Source organism: Cavia porcellus, unplaced genomic scaffold (assembly GCF_034190915.1).
Source record: "Cavia porcellus strain 051 isolate PalLab524CR breed Dunkin Hartley unplaced genomic scaffold, mCavPor4.1 scaffold_15, whole genome shotgun sequence".
NCBI lineage: Eukaryota > Metazoa > Chordata > Mammalia > Rodentia > Caviidae > Cavia > Cavia porcellus.
In genome coordinates this window covers 11,920,244-11,945,814 of record NW_026947498.1, presented here as the reverse complement: position 1 = coordinate 11,945,814, position 25,571 = coordinate 11,920,244, and the positions used below count along the sequence as shown (strand labels likewise).

The following is a 25,571-nucleotide window of genomic DNA, read 5'->3' as shown; positions in this document are numbered from 1 at the left end:
CCACACGTCCAAGTTCTAGCCAAACAGATCCACATTTGTGGTTTAAATGCATGCACAGGGAATGGAGGGCAGGGTAGACCTTAGCCACATACCTCCGGCCCCTACCCCAAAGCCTTCCCTCTTCCCACTGGGATCCATGCTGCTATTGCATAAATTATCAGTTCTGCTTTATTTTACTATTTCATTTTATATTAAAAATTTCAAAAATACAGAATCTAAAATGATAAAAATGCGAATGCAAAACAATAGCCACATGCTCCACCATTTTCCACTCTAAAACAACTACTTTTAAAATATTTTGGATGTAGATCTTTTGTTGTTTATTCTCATATTTTAAATATTATGTTTGCATTGCTTATTTTATTTTTTAAAATACCTACATGTCTACTTTACTTCCTATTAGTAGATGAATATCTACTCTCTTATATTCTTCCCCCTTTCCTTTGCCCATCACCCCAATTTTCAATATGTATAATATCTGGTCAAATTTAAAGCCATTTATGGAACTATATAACTCTTAACTATTGTAGTAACAATTGTGTTTGAAATCATAACTAGTAAGTCAGGGAGTGCCTAACTGAGGAGGCTTAACACAGGGACTGGAGAAGGCAAAATGAGGGTAACCGTAGAGTTCTGCCATGTCATAAAGCCGAATTCAAGCTGTGTCTATCATCTTTCTGTTCTTGGGTTTACAAAGTAAATTTCTAAAATGTTCAACTATTGAAAAAGAAAAACCATCTTTCAAAAGTTTGTTTACTATATTTAAAAGTGGTTGGCCCAGAAATATGACCTAAACTTTGGGACTAGATGTTTGGTACAGAAAAGAGAATTTTAGAGAATTTGTTAAAAAGAAGAATATTTATTCATTTTTATGAATTAATCAACACAGAAGCTTGAATTTGCCACCAATTTCTGATTAACTCACTGTGACTGTGTGGATCTTTTCAGGATTAACATAACTACATGGGTTCTCTTTAAGTCAAGAAAGCATCTGAAGTCTTCATTCTGACAAGAACATTTTCCAAGAAAAGTAAATGTGATTCTTAGATTCATTCTCAAGCACATAAATCAGAGATTCATATAGACTCATTCTACAGCATAACATAAAATCTTATCTACAAGCACAACTTGCTACAAAGCATCATTCTCACATGGTTTATATTTTTCAGCCAAGTATATATCTTTCTGATGAGAACAGCCACTGCTATTTTTACTTGCTTTGCATTTTCTACATGTGCTGGCCAACTTATTCTAAAATGCTCCAAGGTCAAATGCTTATCAACATTATGTTCCAAATAACCAGCCAGCTGTGTGGTACCAACCACTTCCCCCCATGTAAGACTCTATTCCTCTTGGTTCTGCCTCGCTGGTCTGTGACTAATAGGGTCACTCTAGGACCTCCATGTGGCTGTCTCATTTGAATCCCACTCATTCATTTGGCTCAACACTAGGAATCTGCCAGGAAAGAATGCCTGCAAGCCAAGTTATTTTGAGTCTTGCATGTCTGAAAATGATTACACCATCTTTACATTTATTGAATGTCTGGGAATAGAACTAAAAGTCATACTCCTGGATTTCAATCATTATTTCATTCAGTTTTAACTTTACCACTTACAAGCCCCAAAGCCACTGTGACTAGGGATTCTCTGTATATGCTGGGCCCCCACCCTGCCCCAAAGCTATGTGATTCTTCTCTGTGCCCTGGTGCTGCTCAGCTCTGCAGTTCTGTGCTATAAAGTGAGGCTGCCGTATTCACTTAGCATGTTAATGCTCTCCGTGTCTACGATCTTGTTCTATATTGCTACTGTCATTTAAGATGTTCTGCTTCTGTTCTTTCTCTTTTGGGACTCCTAGTATTGGTCTGGCACTAGGCCTTCTTGATTAAGTCTTCATTTTGGTTCCATTCTTCCTTCCAACTTCCACCACTTGGTCTTTCCTATTCATATCCTTTTCTTGATTTATAGAACAACATCTTATTTCAGATCTTAGATAATTTATTCTGCATCTAATTTTTCTCCTTCCTTCCTTTCTCTCTCACTCTCCCTCTTTCTTCCCTTTGGAATGTGCTTGGCCATAGCTCATATTAAAGGTGAGACCCTGAAAGAGTTTCTCAGAACTTTCTGTCAGCTTGTTAACTTGCCATTTCTGTACTGGGCTATTTTGTCACTAGGAGGTCTCACTCAGTTGCATGCTAGTTTTTACCACATTCTCCTGCTTTCCAGTAAACCTGCTTATAGCAATATAGCCTGACAGCACCTTCTACAGTGAAAGAAATGCTCCACCTCCCAAGTGTCGAACATAGCAGCTACTAGCTCAACATGTCTGCTAAGCCCTTGACATGTGGCTCATGTGACTGAAGGGCTAAATTTTTGTTTTATTTAATTTTGATTAACTTAAATAACCCTATGTGACCACTGCCAAATATACAGGGCAGAGTAGGATATGAAATCAGCTTCTAGTTCCTTTTGCTTCTGTTTTGATAGAAAGATAAGGGCATATTACCTAGTTATCTGAGATAGGAAAGGAGACAAATAGAAAACATTTAGAGTTTGAAAGTAAGAACAATATTAACTCATGAAATCTGGTATGTGGAAACTTAAAATTTACTACTATCAACACACATGAAGTCAAACATAAAAGAATTTGGAAGGATAGGATGGATAGTAAGGGACAATAAGAATGATAATTTTATGCTACATCACAAAGTTTTTCCATTGCTGGAAATTTAATATTTTTCCATTGCTGACTTCAAATTCCTTGCATTAATGCTATAACCCTAACCATCACATAGAACTGGTTTCAGTAAAATAGGTCTTTTGATCTGTATTTTGCTCACTCTGATAAAGCCACATTCTGGGTACTCACTCTGTCTCCGGGCGTAAGTAGTGGTTCACTCTTACTGGTTAGTTTGTTAAGAAGAGTGTAAGCCAGTTTTAAACTCCGACTCCACAGCTTGCCTAAAATGAAATAAAAATACTAAGCAATGTAAAAATTAAGAAACTATTAGTTAATGTTTTAATGCTGCAATCATCATACTCCACAACACACTATTAACCTATACTAGAAATCCAGACAGTTTCCACCTGATAACTGTTCTGCACAACACCATAGTGAACATCATTGTTTTCCCTTAAAAACAGATACTTATTTTTAATATAAAACTAAAGTAGGATTTTATTATGGAAATTTAGAGTATAAGAAAGTTAGCAGAGAAAGTGATAGTGTACACACACGTACTGTACATTTACGTATCATTTTCAAGAAATGGGGTCATATTCATCCTGCCTTTTTCACAGACACTGCATTGTGCACCCATGCACATGACATTAAATACCCCTCCACCACATCGCTGGTAGGAGCAGCATATATGTACTCAATCTTCCTGCAGCCCATGAGATGGCCCTGTTTTCCCCTATGTGGTTTACTCAGAAGAGCTGCTGGCTGACAAGTGTGTTTGTGGCCTCACACCCGCCCCATGGCCAAGGATCATACTGTCCTCCTGGTGAGCAGGCTCCACATCCAGCATACAGTCCTGAGTACTGCTGAGCTCAACAACAAAAAGCTGGGCTCAGGAAGATAGGAGGCATAACAGAGGAGAGGTGAGGAGGCCTGGAGGTATCTGGGGAGGTGAGCAGAGGCAGGAGTGATAATGTTGGAGCTCTCAAATCTACTCCCAACACCTGAAGCAGCCTCAACCTCACCCTGATGTAACACAAATCTCAAATTGCAAATTCCATTATACATAATATTAAACTAGGTGCCACACTGTAACTATGGGAACTGAAAAAAATTTTCAACTTGAATACAGTATGTTAGCCTTCTTCTAAGGGTCAGCTCAAAATGTCAAGAATTAAAGTATATAAAGCTTTCCAAACTGAATCCAGCTATATATATAAAAGTAATGCATCATGAACAAGTCAGTTTTACCCCAAGAATAGAAAGAAATTTAAGAGAAAATTCACATAATTTGTTTCACTCACAGAACCAAAATGAAAAAAATCATCTCAATAAATGGAAGAAATGAACAATCATTCATGATTTTAAATGATTTTAAAACCCTTCTTAAACTAGAAATAAAAAGAAGCAGTTCTGAAGTCCTCTTTGGTAAATGTCCTAGTCATTAAAAAATATGATAAATGCTGCAACTGAGTGCTATCCAATGAAAAGACTCCTGAAAACATGACTCTGTGTCCTCGTGTCCTTTATTCACTAAGAATAAGGCATCATGCAACTTTCAGCTTTTCCACAAAGTCAAAATGACCATAAAGGGAAATGCTCTGAATCTAAATTCAGGACATCAAGGCAGCCACAACAGTATAACAAAGAACGACTTCCGGGAGAACATGGCGGACAGATAACAGCAACTACCGGAGGCTCTCTGAAAGACTCAGCACAGAAGCCAGGAATGGTGCGGACTAAGGAGACATAAGCAGGTGGAGATATGCTCTGCTGACTCAGGAACGAACTGGGCTGAGAGAAACCAACTTGGAATGCAGTCCTGGTGCTAAAACATGAAGAGAAAAGCCTCGTTGTGGAGGCTGGACCCCGCGCCATTGTAAGCCGCGATTTGGGTTTCCCGCCGTGCGGCGGCTGGCTGCCTCTACAGTGGCTCGGCAAGGAGAGAGACACGCAGAAGCTCTGAGAACGGCAATCTGCGAACGGCAGGGAGGCGTGCACTGACTTGTGGTGAGGTGAGTGAGAGAAACTGACACTCTACCACAGTTTGACTCCAGCAGAGGACTTTCTGGGCCCGAGCAGTCCTGCGGGAGCAGGGCACGGTGGCGACTCCAGCCAAACATCCCCCTCTCGGGCGGGATTGGTGAAAAGTGCCTGGCCTGCGTGACGCTGCCGGCGGACCTGGTAGGCTGTCCCAATCCAGATCCCAGAACCTGACGGTGGCCGGGAGGGGAGACGTGTAGGCTGCCTGGTCCGTAACTCCCTGGTGCGCAGAGGTGAGCAGGAACACCTAACTGGCGCAATTCGATCAGGCTGTGGCTGACTGGGAGAGAAGCTAGGCCTCTTATATAAGCTTGCATATATAAGGAACAGAGAAGAAGAGGCAGCATGGGAAAAGGCAGCAACAAGAAAGGCTCCTCGGCCCCCAATTCTGAGAAACAGGCAATAGCAGACACCGCACCAATATACATAAGGCACCATATAGAGAGCCTCATAGACCAATTCAGGAATGAAGTTATCAACGACCTGAAGCTAGAAGTAGGCAGAATAGTTAGAGAAATGCTAAGTACCACCCAAGAAAAAACAGGTGGTGGAATGGAAGAACAGAAAAAAAGGGGAGAATTGTTTGATGGAGAAAACAGAGAAAGCATAGAATACGTGAAGCAGGTTCAAAGGCACTACCAAGATACTAAGAAGTCTATAGAAGACTGGCATAACAGCTTGAAAGAAACTAAGGACAGACTATCTGAACTGGAGGGCAGACTTGTAATATGGGAGAATGAAATAAAAAACTTCTTAAAAATAACAAAGAAACAAACAGCAATAATACAAAGACAAGAAGATGATAAGAGGATCCATAACTTAAGGATTAAGAACATAGAAGAAGAAGTAGGGACACAAACAAATGAACTACAAAAGCTACTCACAGAAATAATCCAGGAGAATTTTCCTAATTTAGCAAAAGGTAAAGATACTCAGATGTATGAGGCATACAGGACCCCAGCTACCTACAACCCAAACAGAGCAACACCCAGGCATATAATAATAAAAATTCCAGAAATTCAATACAAGAACAGAATATTAAAAGCTGTCAGAGACAAGAAACAGACCACTTACAAGGGAACACCCATCAGAATTACAGCAGATTTCTCTGCACAAACCATCAAATCACGAAGAGCGTGGGGGGAAATAATTCAAGCTTTGAAAGATAATAATCTCCAGCCAAGATTGAGATATCCTGCACAACTGTCCCTGGAAATTGATGGAAAAACAAGGTGCTTCCAGGATAAAGAGGAACTGGGGGAATTTGCAACCACCAATTCAACTCTAAAGAGAGTATTGCAGGATATTCTAAAAAAAGAAAAATACAAAGAATCCAGAAATAATAGCAGAGAGGCCACAACGAATGGAGCAGAGAACAAAATGAAGAAGACAAACTGACAGCTACTGACAGAAAAAGAGCTCAACAGAAATGAGGCAGAGAAGATTGGATGATAGGAACAGCTATTTTGGAGAAAATGACATCTTAATAGGTAATACTGATTTAGTATCATCTTGTTTTGAAGTCTCATCTAGCTTTTGTCCTTCTGTCTCCAATGGTCTAAATAGGCTGTATCTTATTGGATTTTATTATGTACGATAGTATAAGCAAAAACCTTTTAAAGACAAGGAGATTATACAGAAACCATTGTTCATTTTCTGTTAGTCGATTCTAAATACTCTGTAATGCTGTCATTCTCTTGAATGGTTTTACATTGTTTTGATATACTTAATGCTACAGTATACGAAGTTGTACTCAAGGATTTCAAAGAAAGAGACAATATGGTAACTACTTTTAGGTTAGGATTATCTGGTGGTGAAACACTATTCTGCTTAAATGGTTATGTTTTGATCTGCGCTGTTTCGTTGTTATGCCCTCTTTTATCTCAATCTCCACTCCATTATTTACTTTTTTATCTTTATCCTTTTAATTAAAGGAAAAAAATAGCAGGATATATTATAGTAACCCACTTTGACTTTTCATTACCTTGATTTAAAGCCCTGTATTACTCTCACCATCTGGTTTTTAACTGATGTTCCCCTATTCTGTTTTGTTGGATAGTATCAGGTTCGAAAGTTTAGGCATCAGCTGTAAAGATAATGAGATTCATTATGACGCCCATTCTTGTTGACTTTTATCTACTTTTGAAGACCTACAATGTCTCCAATGTTTTGGTTTTGTCGGTTTTATTCTTTACTGTTTTGTTCAATTGTATTATAACTAACGATATAGGCAATTCTATTAGAGATAGCGGGAGGCATTATGGTAACCATTGTTGATCACCTTGTATTATGTTTTTACATTATCTATTATGTCCACCCTTTTGACTTGACCGATTCTGTTCTGTTATGTCACATTTGGTTTTACTCTCTTCCAAAAAAGTAATAAGAACCGTGGGAGCAATGAAACCCAAAATGTGTAATAGTCATGGTACAAAAGAGAGGAAAAGAAAGTGCTCCAAACTATATAACTGCATGTATATTTAAGTGTATAAGATAGAAAATGATATCACAGAGTTTTATTGGATCAATGAACAGAACTGTTTGCAGTATCACTGATGGAATGTCCACCTTACAAGCTTTAATTTTGTGATTTGAACAATTATTTCTAAGATGACAATATGTAATCCATTAACTAGTGATTTCCTACTGTTCATTTTTTTTCTGTAAATCTGTATAACTTGTACCCTTTCCCTGCTTTTTTTCTTTTCTCCTTAAATAAAATTTAAAAAAAAATTTAAAAAAAAAAACAGTATAACAAAGAACACTCACAAATCAATCCTAGTATCAATAACCTAGTATCAATAGATAAGCCATTTGGTTATTATACAGTAGTAGAACAATAAGTAAATAAATAAATAAATAATCTCTTGTGACTCAGTTTGAGATACTTAGTGTATATATTTTAATCTAATTGTAATGGTATCACTAAAATGTTTATTTATTATTCTACTGTATGATAACCAATGACTTATCTATTGATACTAGGTTTGATTTGTGAGTATGCTTTGCTTTTGTAACTTTTTTTTTTTTTGTCTTTTTCATTTTTATCGGTACCAGGGATCGAGCTCACGACCGCCTGCTTGCAAGGCATGTGCTTATGCCACTGAGCTAAATCCCCAGCCCCTGCTTTTGTAACTTGAACAATTATTTCTAAGAGGACAATATGTAATTTATCAACTAGTGATTTCTTACTGTTTTTTATTATGCATTATTTCTACCATTTTTGTTTTTTTCTTTAAATAAAACTTTAAAAAATATAAAAAAGAAATATACAAAGTCTCATAGATAATGATAAAGCTTTATTGAGACAAAAGACTCAATAATGTAATGCTCAAACAGATTCAAAACAATGCTCATTGAAATCTCAGCAGATAGGATATGACATTTGAAAAGGTAATTCTAAAACTAGCTCTAAAATATGCAGGACAAAACTGCTAAAAGGCTCTGGAAAAAGACAGGAAGAGAAGACCATGAAGTTGAGACTGCAAGCAGTAGATATCAGGAATGGCTATCTGGTCTGGGGATAAGGGTGGCCAGTCAGTCCCCAGATAAAAGGACAACTGCAATGGTACCCACGCTAATCAGGCACACCTGTGATACCAGCACTCTGGGAAGCTGAGGCACTAGGACTGCAAGTTGAAGCCCAGTCTGGGCAACTTAGAGACCTCATCTCAAAGTTTTTAAAATAATAATAATAATTGAAAGGACTGGGGATATGGCTCAGTGTCCTGGGTTCAATCTGCAGCATGGAAGGAAGGAAGGACAGACAGAAAGAGGAAGAGAAAGAGAGATGAAAGAGAGAGAAAAGAAAAGACAAGGCCAAATCCCACAAGTGTGGACTCCTGGACTGAGGACCCAAGTGTCACAGCAGTAGAGTGGGACAGATGGTCCTTTCTATAGCTAAGAATGAACAGGTGGTGACCATCCTTGAAAAACTGACCCTGAAACTCATCTCTACCCCATAAACAAAAACACATTCATGAGTTGCAGAGGGATAGTCTGCATAAATGTAAACAAAACAAACAAATGTGAACAAAACAATACTTTCCAAAAGTGATCAAGTAACTTTGCGATAGAGGCCTAGGGAAAAGTTTTTAAGTAGAACACAGAAGGCATGAACTAACAAAGAAAATGTGAAACAGGATAGAACTTGTGTTCCCTGAGCCACACTACAGATTTAAAGGCAAAGTCACACAGGGGGAAAGACACATATAGCACATCCCTGACAAAAGGGCTGGCAATCTGAGCAAAACAGACCTACTATATCCTATATCTATAAAAAAAAGTATGTGAGATTTAACGGTTACTTAATCAAAGAGAAAACCCAAATGATAGGAAAAGATCTTCACTGTTATGGTTTAGATCTAGAAGGCCTCCCCAAAGGCCTCATGTGTTCAGAGGTGAGGTGTTAGGAAGGTGACTGGATCATAGTGGGGAACTATACTCATGGGCGTATTTATCTACAGAAAAGTTTGGGGCTAAGCATACTGTCAGGCTGTGGTGCCTGGCTGGAAGAGGCAGCCACTGCGGGTGTGGCCTGGAAGGGCATTTCTTCCTCCAGGTCCTCTTTTCACTCTGCTTCCAGGCCGCCATGAAATGAACTGTGCCGCTCTACCACTCTGTTTCTGCCAGGAAGCTGGCTGACTATAGATTGAAACCTCTAGAAAGCATAAAGTTTCCTTTAACCTATGGGTGTTGGGTATTTTGTCCCAGCAACAAGAAAGTAACAAAGATGTCAACTTACCCAGTCATCAAGAAAACGCACAATGCAACACTATGTTATTCTAAATAGAATAGCTAAAACTAGCAAGCCTGACAATACCCTGGTGAGTAAATGTGACCTAGAAAAGTTTGGCTCTCTAGCAAGTATGGCAAGTCCCATAATCCCAGACCAACTGCTTTCAGTCAGCCTGCAGAATTCATGCTAGTGTGTAGGCTGGGCCATGCCTCAGCAGTATTACTTCTAACAGCTCCAACTGGAAACCACCAACTGTCCATCAACAGTACAGATAACAACATTCTGAAATATTTCTTACTCAACATCAATGAATAGGTTACACATAATGTAATAGGAATGAATTGTAAATGACTGTGCTTCAAGTAGGAAACAAAGAAGTCACTAGTCAAGGCACCAAGAGCTGCTGGGCAAAGAAGACCAAGACTTCAAACTACAAAGAGAGAACCTTGGGAGGGGGCGCAGCTGCTTATGTGGGGAATCTATGAATGTCTGACCCCTACAGGAGGCCTCACAGCATAGGCAGCCCCTCAGGAAAAGTGCTAAGCCCTCAGGGCATAGGAGAACAAAAGTTTTAAAGTTTAAAAAAGGAATAAATATAATAAAAATTGTTCAAGAATTCTGTACTCAAAGCATGAAAACAAAACCAGGTGTGGTGGTGTACGCCTATAATCCCAGCATTCAGGAGGCTGAGACAGGAGGATTAATGTGAGTTTGAGGCTAGCCTGGGCTACAAAGTCAGTTCAAGGACATTTTGAACTACATAGCAAAACTCTGTCTCAAAAAGACAAAGAAGGGGGCTGGGGATTTAGCTCAGCGGCATAAGCACCTGCCTTGCAAGCAGGCGGTCGTGAGTTCGATCCTTGGTACCGATAAAAATGAAAAAGACAAAAAAAAAAAAAGACAAAGAAAAAAAAGATAGAAAGAAAAGAAAAAGAAAACATTATTAAGAGAAATCAAGGCATCCTTTAAAAAGAAGAAAATATTTGACAGTCACAAACTGGAAGACTTTATCACTATATTACCAATCTTTTACAGATGCAATACAACGCCACTCCAAGCAGGAAATTTCGTGGAAAGTGACAAGTTGGTTTTAATATTTACTTGGAAATGCAGAAGACCAAGAACAGCCAATACAATCTCAAGAAACAATCACAGAGCTGGAGGACGCGTCCTCAATGCTGAGACTTAGGAGCTGTGGCAACTCAGAGCGGATACAGCTGTGAGAGACACCAAGAAACACACCCGCCAGTCTATTTTTTGCCTGATGTGTGACAAAGCAGTGCTGCGGTGTGTGGGGGAAGGACACCTCCCTATAAATGATGCTGAGCCAACCAGATCTCATAGGAGAAGAAAATGATTGCAGCCTATACCACTCACAAAGCTAACTTTCAGATGGGGTGAAACACCTAAATGTCAAAAGGGAAACCATGAGTTTTTAGAAGACTTGTAGAATATATTTAGGACCTCAAGTTTGGCAAAGACATTGTAAACAGGGCAACACTACATACAATAAAAGGGGGAAGCACACAAAAAGGACTATATCAAGATTTTTCATTCATCAAAAGTCACAAAAAGAAGTTTTAAAAGGCAAGCCAAAGAATGATAAAATATGATTACAAAACATGTAACTGATAAAAAGTAGGCATAAAAATGAAAAAGTTAGCAAATAGATAAATGAGCCCAAATTTTAATAGTTTTAATAAAAGAATATACAAACCAGATGTGGTGATGCATGCCCGTCATCCCAGTACTTGGGAGGCTGAGGCAGAAAGATAACCGAGTACACGGCTAGCCTGGGCTACAAAATGAATTCAAAACCAGCCTTATAGCGAAACCTTTTTTTCAAAAAATTTTTTTTTCAAAGTTGGGTGCAGCCTGTAATCTCAGCACTCTGGGATAATGAGGCAAGAGAATCACATATTTAAGCCAGACGGGGCAATTTAGCAATTTAGTAAGACCCTGTCTCTTAAATAAAATATTCAAAATACCCTAATATCACCTGAAAAGCATCATTAGCCATCCAGCAAATGCATGGCGCAAATTAGAACCTAACTCTACACTATAAACCACTTATTCACAATAAAGACTGAAAGTACAGAGACAATAACAAGTGCAGTAAGGATATGGAGCAACGTAACATCACCACAGCTGCTCCAGGCATGAGCTGCTGCAACTCTTAAACACTGGTGGATCTGGGTATGGTGGTGCACTCCTATAATCCCAGAACTTGGGACGCTGAGATCAGAGTATGTCTGCAAGTTCAAAGCCAGTCTGGGCTACACAGGAAGAACCTGTCTCAAAACAAAACAAAACAAAAAAATGAAACACAGTAGTATGTCCTAACACAGAGCAAGCTACTCCATGTTTACACCTAGCACAGATGCTTGCAGTTGCTCACCAAGGAACACCAGTAAGAACGTTCATAAAAGAGCTAGGGGTGGCTCAGTGGTACCCAACTTGCTTAGCATCCACAAAGACCTGGGTTCCAACCTAAGCACCACAAAACCAAAACCAAACCAAACAATATTCATTAGAACACTGTGTACCCTTGTTATGGTTGATACATTGTGTCAAACTGAGAAATTTAGAAGTTCAACTGAGAGACTCAGCAGGGAGCCAGGATTCGTTCTTTGTAAATATCCTCATCCTGTGCAAAGGAGATTTTATGAGTGATTATATATATAAAACCAATCCTGGGCTGGGCTGTGGGAGTAGGGTGGCCTGCACACACTATCAGGGAGGAAAAGCTTTTTGCCTCTTTTTGCTTTGGCTGCTGCCCTTAAAGTGTTGCCCTGGTGCCATGCCACCCTGCCTTTGAACCAGCTGATTATGGACTGAAACCTAAATAAACCTTTCCTTCCTTCATTTTAGGAGTCGGGTGTTTTGTCCCAGCAATGAAAGAAAAGTAAAAGTAACCAAGACAATCCTAGAAGGGAAACAACCTGATGAATCCAGCAAATACAGTATTTACCAATGAGAATAAACAACCCCTTTATACAACATTGTGGATGAGTACCATGCTTGGCAAATGAGTGCAAACATAAAGAATGCCTTTTATGTAATCTGACTCACAGAACACTAGCCAGCAGTGAGTGGCTGAGCAATGGCTTCCCTGCCCCTAGGACACATTCACTCTGCAAAGGAATTAAGTGGCATATGTGCACACAAGTTGTGTTACGTAAAAACACTATCAAGAACCAAAAGACACCAAACACAAAAACTATGGCTGCATAATTCCATTTACACAAAGTTCAAAATCATAGAGAAGTGAACTACATTGTTCGGAACATACACAAACACTAAACCCTCCAATGCTCAGAACAAAGTCTGCAGGTGGCTGCATGCTGTGTGTCTCTGGCACCTGGTAGCTGTGCTGGCTTTTTGGGAAGGAGCTTTATAACACGCATCCACCATACAGCCATGCTGTGCTGCTCTGTAATAGTTTACAGCCGAGAGGAAGCACAGCTTTTTGTGAACACTTGCCATAGGTGAGGGTGTAGACGGGCTTCCCTGTTGTGTCCAGTGCAGTCAGACAGGGGGCTTTGGGTTGGGTGGTGCCCCACCGCTGCAGGGCAGCCAGCAGGGACGGAGGCCAGGGGGTCCCCACTGCCAGGGGCTCTCCTTTCAGCACCACCATCTGACTTCCCTCAGGCTTTGGCTGATTTGGATCCGGCTGCTGAACTATAAGCAAAATCAAAATTAAAAAATCAACATTTCACCATGCCATGCACAAATTCTGTTATTTTATATTCATATTTTATAATTTTGTTTTGAAAACAACTATGAATAACTTACAATTATTTGTTTAGATAGCTTTATCATTATTATAGCAACAGGCCAATTAGCCAGAAGACTAAAAGATTCAGCCATAGACAGTGATGGTTTTGAAATGATAGTAAAAACCACCCACAGCCCTGGGAAACACCCCCCGGACACAGGGCAGCCCAGGGAAAAGAGTACAACTGAGGCAAGCACAGCCACTTCAGCTCAAGCCCAAACACCTGGTGCTACACTCAAGGGGAAGAACAACGGCTGGCTCCAAAAGCAGAGAGAGCAGGTGCTTGAGGGCCAGCAGCCCTCACAGGCTGGCCATGGGCACGACTTCTACACTGTCTGGGGCTTGTGATCCTTTCTGCCTCTCAATATTCTTTTTAAAAGGCAAATCTATATTCCTTGTTTTCTATTCTAAATATACCTTCCATTCATAAATAAGAGGTTATAATTCTAAGGCGCCAAATTTACCTGAAAATTGAGTATTTTAAAACCAAAGTGAGGGGCTGGGGATTTAGCTCAGCAGCATAAGCGCCTGCCTTGCAAGCAGGCAAGGCATCGTGAGTTCGATCCCCAGTACCGATAAAAAAAAGGAAAAGGACAAAAAAAAACCAAGGGGAGCCAGGCATGGTGGTGCAAGCCTGTAATCCCAGCACTTGGGAGGCTGAGGCAAGAGAATCGCAGCAAGTTCAAGACCAGCATGGGCTACAAAGTAAGCTCAAAGTCAGCCTGAACTGCATTGTGAGACCCTGTCTCAAAAAGACAAATAATAATAATAATAATAATAATAAAAATATAAAATCAAGAGGGCTAGTCATGGTGGCACATACCTACAACCCCAGCACTCAGGAGGCTGAAGCAAGAGGATTACTACAAGTTCAAGGCCTGCTGAGGCCACATAATGAGTTCAAAACCAGACAAAATTACATAGTGAGACCCTGTCTCAAAATCAAAAACAAAACAATGACAAAAAAGGGAAGATAAGCCCTTCAGATTTAAGTTTAAATAAAAATTTAAATAATGTAAATTAAATGAAACAAAGGCAATTTTATAAAGTATGAGCTGTAATCACGAAATATGGTCAATGTTTAGATTTTTTACATGCATTACCATAAAAGACACATCATCATTAATCCACGTCAAAACACTCTCCTCCTTCATTTTGAAACTATTCTGTTCTCGCCACTTTTTAAAAATTCTGAAGTCCTCTTTCCTGAGTGTCTTTGATTGCACCCCTAGCTGCCTTGATGTGGTGAATCAATTCAAAACATTTACCTTTCATGGTCATTTTGACTTTGGGGCAGAGTCAGAAGTTGTCCATTGTTTTTGGCAATGTGTCATTTACTGTAATAAGTTTTTAAAATTTAAACACTGACCAAAATTTTCAATCTCCCTGTACTAAGCACTGGAGCAGATGCACAGAAAAATGCTATGTCACTTTCACCTCAGCACGTTCTACCTGATGAAACAAAGCAGGCACATGTGGCTCTATAGTCACCATCACAAAAGGTGACCAGAGTCTGAGCAGAGAGAAAGTATTCTACTGTGTTCCAACATAACAGCTGTAACTTACATCCGATGCACATTTGCTGCATTTCTAGACTCGTGGCCACCTAGGTCACACAAATACAGAAGCTTAAGTCAGAGAACTCTACCTTCCAATAATTCCTCAAAATCATCCACAAAGAACTCCTTCAGAGGAGGGCGCTTTGGCCTCTTCAGGGTGTTTAAAAGCTGCTGGATTTTGGAGGACACTCTGCTGCTCACAGGGACACCTGTCACAGGGGAAACAGAAAGGATTAAGGTCAAGACAAATCACACCCAAGAAAAGTGTGCCAGGCATCACTCAATTCATTGACATAGATCTTCTTAATGCCTTCTAAGACAGATCTGGTTCTAAGCTAGCAGTTTTCAAAGTGGCCCAGAGAAGTCTGATGCTTTTCCAAGGTTCATGAGGTCAGGACTGTTCCAAGGTAGTACAAAGATATCATTTGCATTTTTTATCTCCAGGCACACACATGTGATGCTGCCACAGACATGCAAACCACATGTGGGAACCCAGGTGCTTTGATTAGCTACTCATAAGAGAGATCTTTGGAAAACTTTTTTCTTAAGTATGTGAGATTTATGTCAACATGTAATGAGTTTATTATTTTTAGGGGAACCAATAATTTAAAAAAATTTTAAGTTTTAATTTCTAATACGGCAAATATCAGGAGATATAATCCATACAAAATAAAACCTCTTAGTAACTACCTGAGTAGTTATTAAGAAACACCATTCTGTTCTGAGAGACAGAAAGTCCATCAGAAAGATGGCCAGAGTTTGCCTCAGTGAGCTCTCAGCGTGCTGCCCAAAACAGGCGAAATGGACACAGTGCTGGGGGTGATGGCAGCCCTGTGAAGCGGTGCCCAGAAGAGTTGGTCAAAAGTCAGCTAAGACCCGTCCTGTGCTCTCCCACAGAGCTTGCAGTGCTGCCACGAGCCCTGGTTTTCCAGGGAGGGTGCTAGGGAGCAAGGTGCAGGCACACTGGGGTACGCACAGCCAGACAGCATCTCGGCAACTTTCTGCACACAGGATGACAATGTGTACAAGGTCCACGTGTACATCTGTGGGCGACATGTTCTCACACACAGCACCCATGTACTCAGACACCTGTGTTCATCCAAGACATCAAGTCTTGCCTCTCCTCGCTCATGTCTGGGCACCCCTTCTCCCACAGGAGAAGCCTTGCTCCCACCAACAGCAGCACCTTTGCTTCTGCCCTATACCAGCATTGATCTAATGTAATTTTAGGGTTGAGCTGCAGCTCAGAGGCAAACCACTGGCCCAGCATATGTAAGGGCCTGAGTTCAATCCCCATTACTGAAAGAAAAAATTTTTTTTTTCAAATCTCTTCATCCATAACACTATAAATTGGAAAAAGCTAAAGGTCTGACTGCCGTTTTCTCCAGCCCATGCAAGGAGCACAGCAGCCTAAAGCCAGGGCATCCAGCCAGACCCTGGGCTCCTCTCAGCCTTTCCCGTCCCCTGCTTCAGAGTGGCTGCAGCACTTGTATATAGGAAATACTGAATGCTGTATTTGGAAATTTGTTGATATTAACCAGCGTACTTCTAAATAAAAGATGGGAGCTGGTGGCTTAGCTCAGCAGTATAAGCACCTGTCTGGCAAGTGCGAGGTCCTGAGTTCAATCCCTAGCATCAAAAAAAAAAAAAAAAATCTAAATAAAAATAGAGCAAAACTGGAGACACAGGAAGACAGAATACATCTGGGGCTAAAAGTTGAAAATGAGAAGACAACGTGTAAAAATGTGGGGCGTGCACTGAGAAGGGGGTCAACGCTCCCAATGTTGAAGAAACAAGAATGGTCTGAACTTGTGAGTGAAATCACCCTAAGAAACTAGGCAAAGAAAAGCCAATAACCCAAAGTAAATAGGAGTTAAGAACTAATACAAGAGGGGCTGGGGATTTAGCTCAACATGTGAGGTCATGAGTTCAATCCCCAGTACCAAAAAAAAAAAAAAGAAAGAATACAAGAGTATAAACTTGCATGACAGGAGAAAATCAAAAAACAAATCAGAAGCCACTTTTCTCAAAGATCAACACAATTCAATAACCTTCTTGCTAGAAGAACAAGCTAAAAAGATACCGAATAGTTTCCCTAATGTAAGTAATGATTCAAATATATAAAAATATGTGGTAATCATGATTCCCCATTATGTGGCCTTGAAGCCTTATAAAGTTTTCACTCATTAATTAGAAAGGCTTTATTCTGGGCTTCTTGATATGGAAATATTTGAAGCTATAGTATATGAAGTTTTATCCAAATATTTCAAGGAAAAAGACAGACACTATGGTAACTACTATTAAGTCAGGTTATTTGGTGGTGAAGCACTAGGTTGCTGAAACAGTCATGCTTTGACCTGTATTGTTATGTCCTGTTTTATCTCAATCTCTCCCTTATTCTTTAAAAAAAATTATTTAGTTATTTCTTATGTTTGTGTTAATTAAGGGGAAAAATTTAAAAAATTAGGATATATAATAGTAACTCTTTTTGATTTCCTATTAACTTGTTTTGAAGTCCTGTAATACTCCCACGATCTTGTTTTGACTGATTAGACTCTGTTCCATTCTGTATGATAGTATCAAGTTTGAGGGTATAGGCAACTACTTTGAAGGCAATAAGATTCACTAAGATGCCCATTCTGGTTTGACTATTGTCTCCTTTGGAGGTCCTGTAATGTTTACAATGCCTAAGTTTTATTGGTCTTGTTCTCTACTGTTTTGTCCAACTTTATAATATCTAATGAGATAGACAATTCTTTTTAAGGAAACAAGAGACAACGTTGATAACCATTGTTGATAACCTTGTACTCTGTTCTACATCATGTGCTATGTCTATCCTTGGTTTTGACTGACAGCTTTGTTTTGCCATATTTGACTTTATTCTCTCCCCCCCCAAAAAAGTAATAAGAACTAAGGAGTAATAAAATCCAAAATGTGTAAATTTTGTTGTAAAAAAGAGAGGGGAAAAAAAGAGCTCTAACGGATATAATAGCAAGGTGTGTTTAGGGGTGTTAAATAGCTGACTATATTAGTGTTTTTGGATCATTGAACACAGCTGTTTACAGTCTCTCTGTTTGAATGTCCACTTTGTATTCTTTGATACCGTGATTTGAGCAACTATTTCTAAGATGATAATATGTAATCTATTAACAGGTGATTTCTTACTGGTTTTTTTTTTTTTTTGTAGTTCTGTATTACGTGTACCCTTACACCGCTTTGTTTTGTTTTGTGTTTTTCTCTTTTTCCTCTTAAATAAAATTAAAAAAAAAAAAAGAAGAAGAACAAGCTAAAAAGATAGGAGGAAATCCTGAGGCAAAGAGCAAGGATGCCCATTCTTGTCATTTCATTCAGCACAGTAGAGGAGTTCTAGCCAGAGAAACTGGTCAAGAAGAATAGTAAAGACTCATGCTGCAAAGGAGGCAAATTATCTGTCTGCAGACTGAATGATCCTCTTGTAGAAACCCTACAGACAGCCCACTCCAAGTGTTAGAACTAATATGTGAACTCAACAAAGTAGCAAGACAAAGTCAGCATGCCTATACACTGACAATGAATAATCTGAAAAGGAAATTATAAAAACAATTCTCTTTACAACAGCATCAAAAAAGAATTAAATTATGCCAGGCTTGGTGGTACACACCTATAATCCCAGCACCTAGAAAGCTGATCGAGTTTGAAAACAGCTGCGGGTTACACAGTGAGTCCAGGGTCAGTTTGAACTATGTAGTGAGACCCTGTCTCAAAAAAAAAAAAAAAAAGAATTACATTAACCACAATTAAATTAGTACAGTATTTTATTGCAATAAAATTTAGAAAAAAGAACTCTGTGTAATTTACTATATTAAAAAAGACTAAAAAATAAAATACATGATTATTTCACAAAATAACAAAATAATTTAGCTGAGCATGGTGGTATGCCTATAATCCTAGCACTCTGGAAAGGTAAGCCAGGAGGAGAACAAATTCAAGCACAGCCTAGACAACTTTGCAACTTAGCAAGACCCTGTCTCAAAACAAAGCAAAACAAAACAAAACAAAAAATTATTTTTAAAGAGCTGGGGATGTAGCTCAGTACAAAGATATAAGGTTCAATTCCTAAAACCTCAAACAAATTTTTTTGATAAAAATCATGATAAAACTTTCAGAAAACCTAAAGGAAAGAGAATTTATCAATCTGCTGAATGATAATAAACTTTTATATAGAGTGTCACAATTGAAAATGGAAAACTGAATACTTTTTTAAAAACTAGAAACAAGGCAAGAATATCCACATGCAACATTTCTAACAAACACAGTATCAGAAGTTCCAGACAGTAAAATAAAGCAAGAAAAATAAAGACAAAATTTGGAAAGGAAATACAAGGCTGTTTCATTCATAACCAGTGTAATCATGCATTAGAAAATCTTGAGAATTCTATCAAAAGAAAAGCTACTAGAACAAATATAAGATCAATAATACAATTGCATTTCTTTTTTTTTTGTCTTTTTCATTTTTATCAGTACCAAGGATCGAACTCATGACCGCCTGCTTGCAAGGCAGGTGCTTATGCCGCTGCGCTAAATCCCCAGCCCCAAAGAATTATGTATAACAATTTTTTGTGAAATCTTATAACTATACAGGAATCCATACTTTCCTTTTTATCAGTACCGGGGATCGAACTTACGACTGCCTGCTTGCAAGGCAGGCGCTTATGCCACTGAGCTAAATCCCCAGCCCCTACAATTGCATTTCTATAGCCTAACAAAAAGTAATTGGGACAAACCTTAATACTCTTTACAATTTACAACTGCATCAAATATGTAACACATTCTGGGATAATTTTAACAAATTATATGTAACAACTCTGTTGAAAGCTACAAACCACTTGTGAACACTACTCAGAATTTTTTCAAAGATTTAAGTGAATGGTGATCTGCCACAAGTTCACTGTCTGGAATTTCTTCAAGTTGATCTGGATGTAGTGAAGTGTCAGTCAAAATCCCAGCAGGAAGGTCTCAGAAGATGGCGGAACAGTAAGCAGCTTAGTTTGCTGCTTTTTAGTTTAAAGCCTCTCTGAGAGAAACAGCCCAGATACTGGAATATAGCATTCTAGAGAAGGAAAAGCAGGAAAGACGTAGGTCCCCTGGACCCAGGAAGAAACTAAAGTGAGAATTCAAGTCCACAGAAAGAACTATAAAAAAGAAAAACTTGGGGCTGGGGATTTAGCTCAGCGTCATAAGTGCCTGCCTTACAAGCAGGCAGTCATGAGTTCGATCCCTAGTACCGATAAAAAAATGAAAAAGACAAAAAAAAAAAAAAAGAAAAGAAAGAAAGAAAGAAAAACTTGCACAGAAAAAGGCAGTAGCTGGCGGCACTCTCAGCAGAGCCGGTCCCAGTGTCAGAAGCACTGTTGAAACCCAGAGATGCACAGGCACAGTGAAGCTGGTGGCGAGCAAGCCTGAAGGCCTTGGTGAGGAGATGTGAGGGCAGAAGGGAGCAGCGAACCAGAGGACCACACTGGCTGGCCTGTCCAAACTCGTGTGGCTGAGCGAACTGCCCAGATTCTCGCTGCTTCTGCCTGAGCCATGGTCGCCCTGGGGTGCGGGCATACTGAGGTCGGGGCTTGGCAAGACCAACAGAAAGCGGAGCCGGTAGGGGACCTGCATTGACCTGGGCTGAGTGTTGGGAGTAAAACCTTTCCGCAGGAAAGGGAATGACATCTTGAAACTGGGCAGGACTGGCAGAAACAAGGTACTGTAGAGACTTCAGTCAGTCGTTCCCTTCCCAGACGGACTGGTAAGATGTGCTTGGCCTGGGTCACGCCCCTGGCTGGGAACCAGTAGGGTGTCCCAGACCAACTCCGGACAGGCTGCACACACTAAGTAAGGCAAAGTGAAGGCCTGGGGGGGTGGGGGCTGGCTGACCCGGAAGGGAGGGTCAGCATAACACCTTCCTTCCCTATTTGTACTTCAATAGCACACTGGAGTAGGCAGGGTCACCTAGCCAGCCCTTTGCAGAAGAACCAGAATCAATAAAAATAAAGTGACTGGGGCCTTCTTTATATGCCTGTATGGAAGAAACAAAAAATATGAGAAGAGGAAACCATAAGAAAAAGCCCCCAGTCACCAACCCTGAGAACACTGATCCAAGAATGGTAAATACAAAAGAGATTGAGGACAGCAAACATACAATATCAGACATGGCATCAGTGGACATGAAGAAATATATTTGGGACCTCATAGACGAGTTCAAAAGTGAAATATTTAATCAAGTAAAGCAAGATACAAATAGATTAATAAAAGAAATGCCAAACACCTCTTAAGAAACAGATGGAAGAACAGAGGAACACAAACAAAGGAGAGAACCATGTGATGAAGAATATAAAGAAAATATAGAATACATGAAGCAGATTCAAAGAGATTACCAGGAAATTAAAAACTCCATTGAAAGCTGGCAAAACTGCTTGAAAAAAAACTAAGGATAGATTATTCAAACTGGAGGACAGGTTTGCAATGTGGAATTATGAAAGGAAAAACTTTTTAAAAATAACAAGGAAATGAGAAGTAACAATACAAAGGCTAGAAGAGAACAAAAAGATCTGAAACTTGAGAATAAAGAATGTGAATGAAGAAGCAAGGGTACAAACAAAGGAACTACAAAGGCTATTCACAGAAATAATTAAGGAAAACTTCCCAAACATAGGAAAAGGAAATTATATTCTGACATATGAGGCATACAGAACTCCAGCCACCTATAACCAAAACAGAGCCACACCCAGGTATATAATCAAGATCCTAGAAATTCAATATAAGAACAGAATATTAAAAGCTGTTAGAGACAAGAAACAGATCACCTATAAAGGAAGACCCATCAGAATTACAACAGACTTCTCGATACAAACCATCAAGTCAATAAGAGCTTGGAGCAAAATATCCCAAGCCCTGAAAGAAAATAGCCTCCAGCCCAGATTGATGTACCCTGAAAATCTATCTCTAGAAATTAATGGAGAAACAAGATTCTTCCAAGACAAAGAGGCACTGGGGAAATTCGCAACCACCAATCCAACTCTACAGAGAATACTGCAGAGCATTCTAGAGAGGGAGAAAAGTACCAGGATTCTAGGGACAGTGGCAGAGAGGCCTCAATGAATGGAGCAGAAAGTAGAATGAGAAGACAAGCAGATAACTAATGCCAAACAAAGAGCACAACAGAAATGAGGCAGAGAAGGTTGGTTATAAATTCTAATATAGATGGCCTTGATAAACTAAATTAAAAAAAAGAGAGAGAATCACAGGTAGAGTAGATCAGGAGGTAGGGGCCACTGAAATACGATACAATTAACCTGAAATACAATTATAGGAAATACAATTAACCTGAAAAAGGGTATGTGGACTGAAAATCCAATATTGGAAAACAATGCTTTATGGGTCAGGGAGTCAGAGAGTAATAGGGACAACTAGACCAGTATTTGTGGATAGGTTGGAAAGACAGGCTTTAATAGGTAAAGGAATACAATTAGAGATCAAGTCCAGGGAGGAGAAGGTTTGGAACCACTTAGGTAAATAGCAGGTTGCGCCCACACACACACACCCAATTTAAAACTGAGAGTCTAGGTAAGACACAAAAATACACAGTCTACCCTGGGGAAGTGAAAGGGGAGGAATGGTCTTTAAGAAGACGGCACAAGATATTGTTAATAGTGTATCAAGAATTAAAACCCATATTACTCACACCACTCTGCTTAGATAGATTTTATTCTGTCCCAGTTTGTCTACTTGCCTTAGATTTCAGGGCACAGACAGTTATCCTCAAAACACCAGGATATAGCACAGTAATCATCTTTAATTTCCTATTAACTTAATTTGGAGCCCTGTATGACTTATACTGTTTTATCATGACTGATCTTATTAAATCTGGTTTGTTTGATTGCTGTTTGGTATTAACAGATTTTATTCAAAACTTGTATAATTGGTGGTAGCAAGTCTGAGAGTTTAGGCAATTACATTGAAGTGGACAAAACTCACTACAATACCCATTCTGGCTTGATTACTACCTGTTTTTGAAGTTTTATACTACATAAAAATTGTGTTTTTATTTATAATACTGTTATGTATTGATATATTCAATTATCCTATGTCTGATGATATAGCCAATTCTATTGAAGATAACAAGAGACATCACAGGAACTACAGTAGAACTCCTTGTACAATGGTCTTATATGTCTTTTTCATTTCATGTGTTTATAGGAATATGTTTTGTTTTGTCTTGCTTTGTTTTGTTCCTCCCTTTAATACAGAAAGGATAGAAATACATGTTAAGACAATCAATAAACAGTTTATGAGAACTGATCTTATGACACATGATGAAATAAACAAATACTTTGAAGAAAAAGAGACACTACAGTACCAAGTGCTGATCCAGGAGTACATTAATGTGAAACCCAGCAATACTATTATTCTTTGCTCAGAGTGATTTTTTGTTGAACTGGTTACAGTCTCACTGTTTGAAATCCTACTTTATATGCTTCACTTTTGTATCTTGAACAACTATTTGTAAGAGGACAATATGTAAATATCAACTAGTGATTTCTTACTGTTTATTCTTTCTTTGGAAGTATGTATTATTTCTACCCATTTTCTGTTTTGTTTAGTCTTTCTTTAAATAAACTTTTAAAAAAAAAAAAGAGCAAAGAGAGGGAAAAGTGGAAACTACTGTCAATTTCTTTTTTGTTGTTCTGTTTTGTTTTTTGATACCAGGGATCAAACTGATGACTTGGCGCTTGCAAGGCAGGCGCTCATGCCATTGAGCTAAATTCTTGGCCCTATTGTCAATTTCTTATTATCTTATCTTGAAACTCTTGCATTGTTTATACAATTTTATTAGGTTTGGCTTTATTCTCTCTTTTGTTAGATTTTATGCTTTCAGATGGTAAGGGCAGCTATTCTGAATAATGGGAAATATTATGTAATCATGGTTTCCTATTGTATTGTTTTGAAGTCTTATAATGCTTTCATTCAGTGGTCTGATTTTATTTTGTTTTGTTTGATTTTATTATGTAAGATGGTATGAACACTATTTTGAACAAAATAAAACATGGTAGCTATTGCCGATTTACTATCATCTTGTTTTGAAGTCCTACCATGCTTTTGTTCTTCTGTTTTGATTAGTTCTATCCTGTTGTGTTTCATTTGATTTTATTATGTGTGATGTTATAGACAAATTTTTTGAGGAAAATGAGATATTATAGCAGCCATTGTTCATTTCCTGTTATTTGGTTTTGAAGTTCTGTAATGCTTTCATTCTTCTGAATGCTTTTTTACTATATTGTTATGTTTGATATTATTGTGTGTGAAGGTATGCTCAACTATTTCAAAGAAAAGAGACATTATGTTAGCTACTGTTGATGTCCAGTTGTTTTGTTGTGAAGTGCTGTGTTGCTTGCATTTTCCTGTTCTGATTTGCTTTGTTTCATTCTGTTTTCTTTTGTTCTCTTTAAAATAAAAAAAAAATCCCAGCAGGAATTTTTTTTAGAGAAATAACAAATGGATTTTAATCAAGTAATTGCAAAGGAACTAGAATAGTTAAAGCACTTTTGTAAAAGGAGACACAGAGGACTTAAACTAGACAACTTCTATAAAACCACAGCAATTGTGGCTGCATAAGGCGTTGGTATACAGACAAGAATGAGAGCAATGGCCAACACTACAGAAACAGCCCCACATAACTGGTCTACAGATTTTCTTAAAGATGCCAGTAAAGCTAGATAGGAGGAATGTTCCTTACTGTAAGTGATGTCAGAATAACTAGATATCCACAAACAGAAATATTAACTTTTACTCATACCTCATACATTGGCTAAAATTAGAATGAACTACACACTTAAATGTAAAACTTACAAGTACAAAGTTCTGGGAAAAAACTTTTGTGATCCTGGGTTAGGCAAAGAATCTCATGGCTTGCAGGAGGGCATACTGAGGAGAGGCACCAGGCTGACATATAAAAGAGGCTCCCCAAGGGAAGGCTGGTTGCGGGGTCGCGGAGAAGAAAGGCTATAAACGAGGGCATTTGAAAGGTCACCAGCACCTCTGAACCCACACAGGGGATCCCCCCTGCAGCAGCACCAACCTCACAGGTGACTAGGATGAGGGCCAAGGCACCCTCATGGCCTGAGGCCTGCTCTGTCCAGAGCACTGCATCTGAAGGCAGGAGCTTGCCACGGCTGCTCAACATGCCAAGGCTGTAGGTCCAACTCTTTTTGCACCCAGTCTAGATCTGCAGCTCCTCCCTCCCTACTCTTCTGGTTCCTTGACTGACCAACTCCATAGGTATTTTCAGTTATCTCTGCATTCCATGCTTTCTGTGATAACATCCACTGCACACACTAGTTTCCTTTCATATGCTCATGGGCTACAATGGATGGCTGCTTATAGGTGGTTAAAGGGAATACACAAAGCTGATTTTAATACCCAAACAGAAAACTTGTGCTCTGCTGTTTCAAAAAAAAGAAAGGGATGCTTACCATCTGCTGTTTCCAGGACGCTGCCACTGTACCCCCGAGGGACACCTCTCACCGAGGCCACTTGTGGTCGCTCATAGTGCGAGTGATGCACAATGCCGGTGGTGACATCAGGAGGGGCAGAGTGTACATCTGCTTTTGAAAAACAAATTCAGGAAAGTGGCTGTTATTTCAAGTAAGTGTTCCATGGTTGTTCAAATCTCCCTTGTATGGAATTTCACTAGCTTAACTCCTTGTATGGAGTTAAGCAGGCAAATGAGTTGCCCTGGCTAGTGTTGTCT

At 39.2% G+C, this 25,571-nt stretch overlaps 1 protein-coding gene across 7 annotated transcripts in view; it reads right to left on the bottom strand.

The window, feature by feature from the left end:
• Window positions 1-25,571, bottom strand: part of Dip2a (disco interacting protein 2 homolog A) — a 120,615-nt gene that overhangs the window by 42,817 nt on the left and 52,227 nt on the right. For 4 of the 7 annotated variants that reach the window (XM_063224698.1, XM_063224701.1, XM_063224697.1 and 1 more), the window contains exons 6-9: window positions 25,294-25,425; window positions 14,884-15,003; window positions 12,941-13,138; window positions 2,866-2,957 (exon numbers count right to left, since the gene is read on the bottom strand). In XM_063224698.1, coding sequence (XP_063080768.1) covers window positions 2,866-2,957; window positions 12,941-13,138; window positions 14,884-15,003; window positions 25,294-25,425 — 542 coding nt within the window. The remainder of the gene's footprint in view (window positions 1-2,865; window positions 2,958-12,940; window positions 13,139-14,883; window positions 15,004-25,293; window positions 25,426-25,571) is intronic. The other 3 variants (XM_013144992.3, XM_063224702.1, XM_063224700.1) reach the window with 1 other exon arrangement.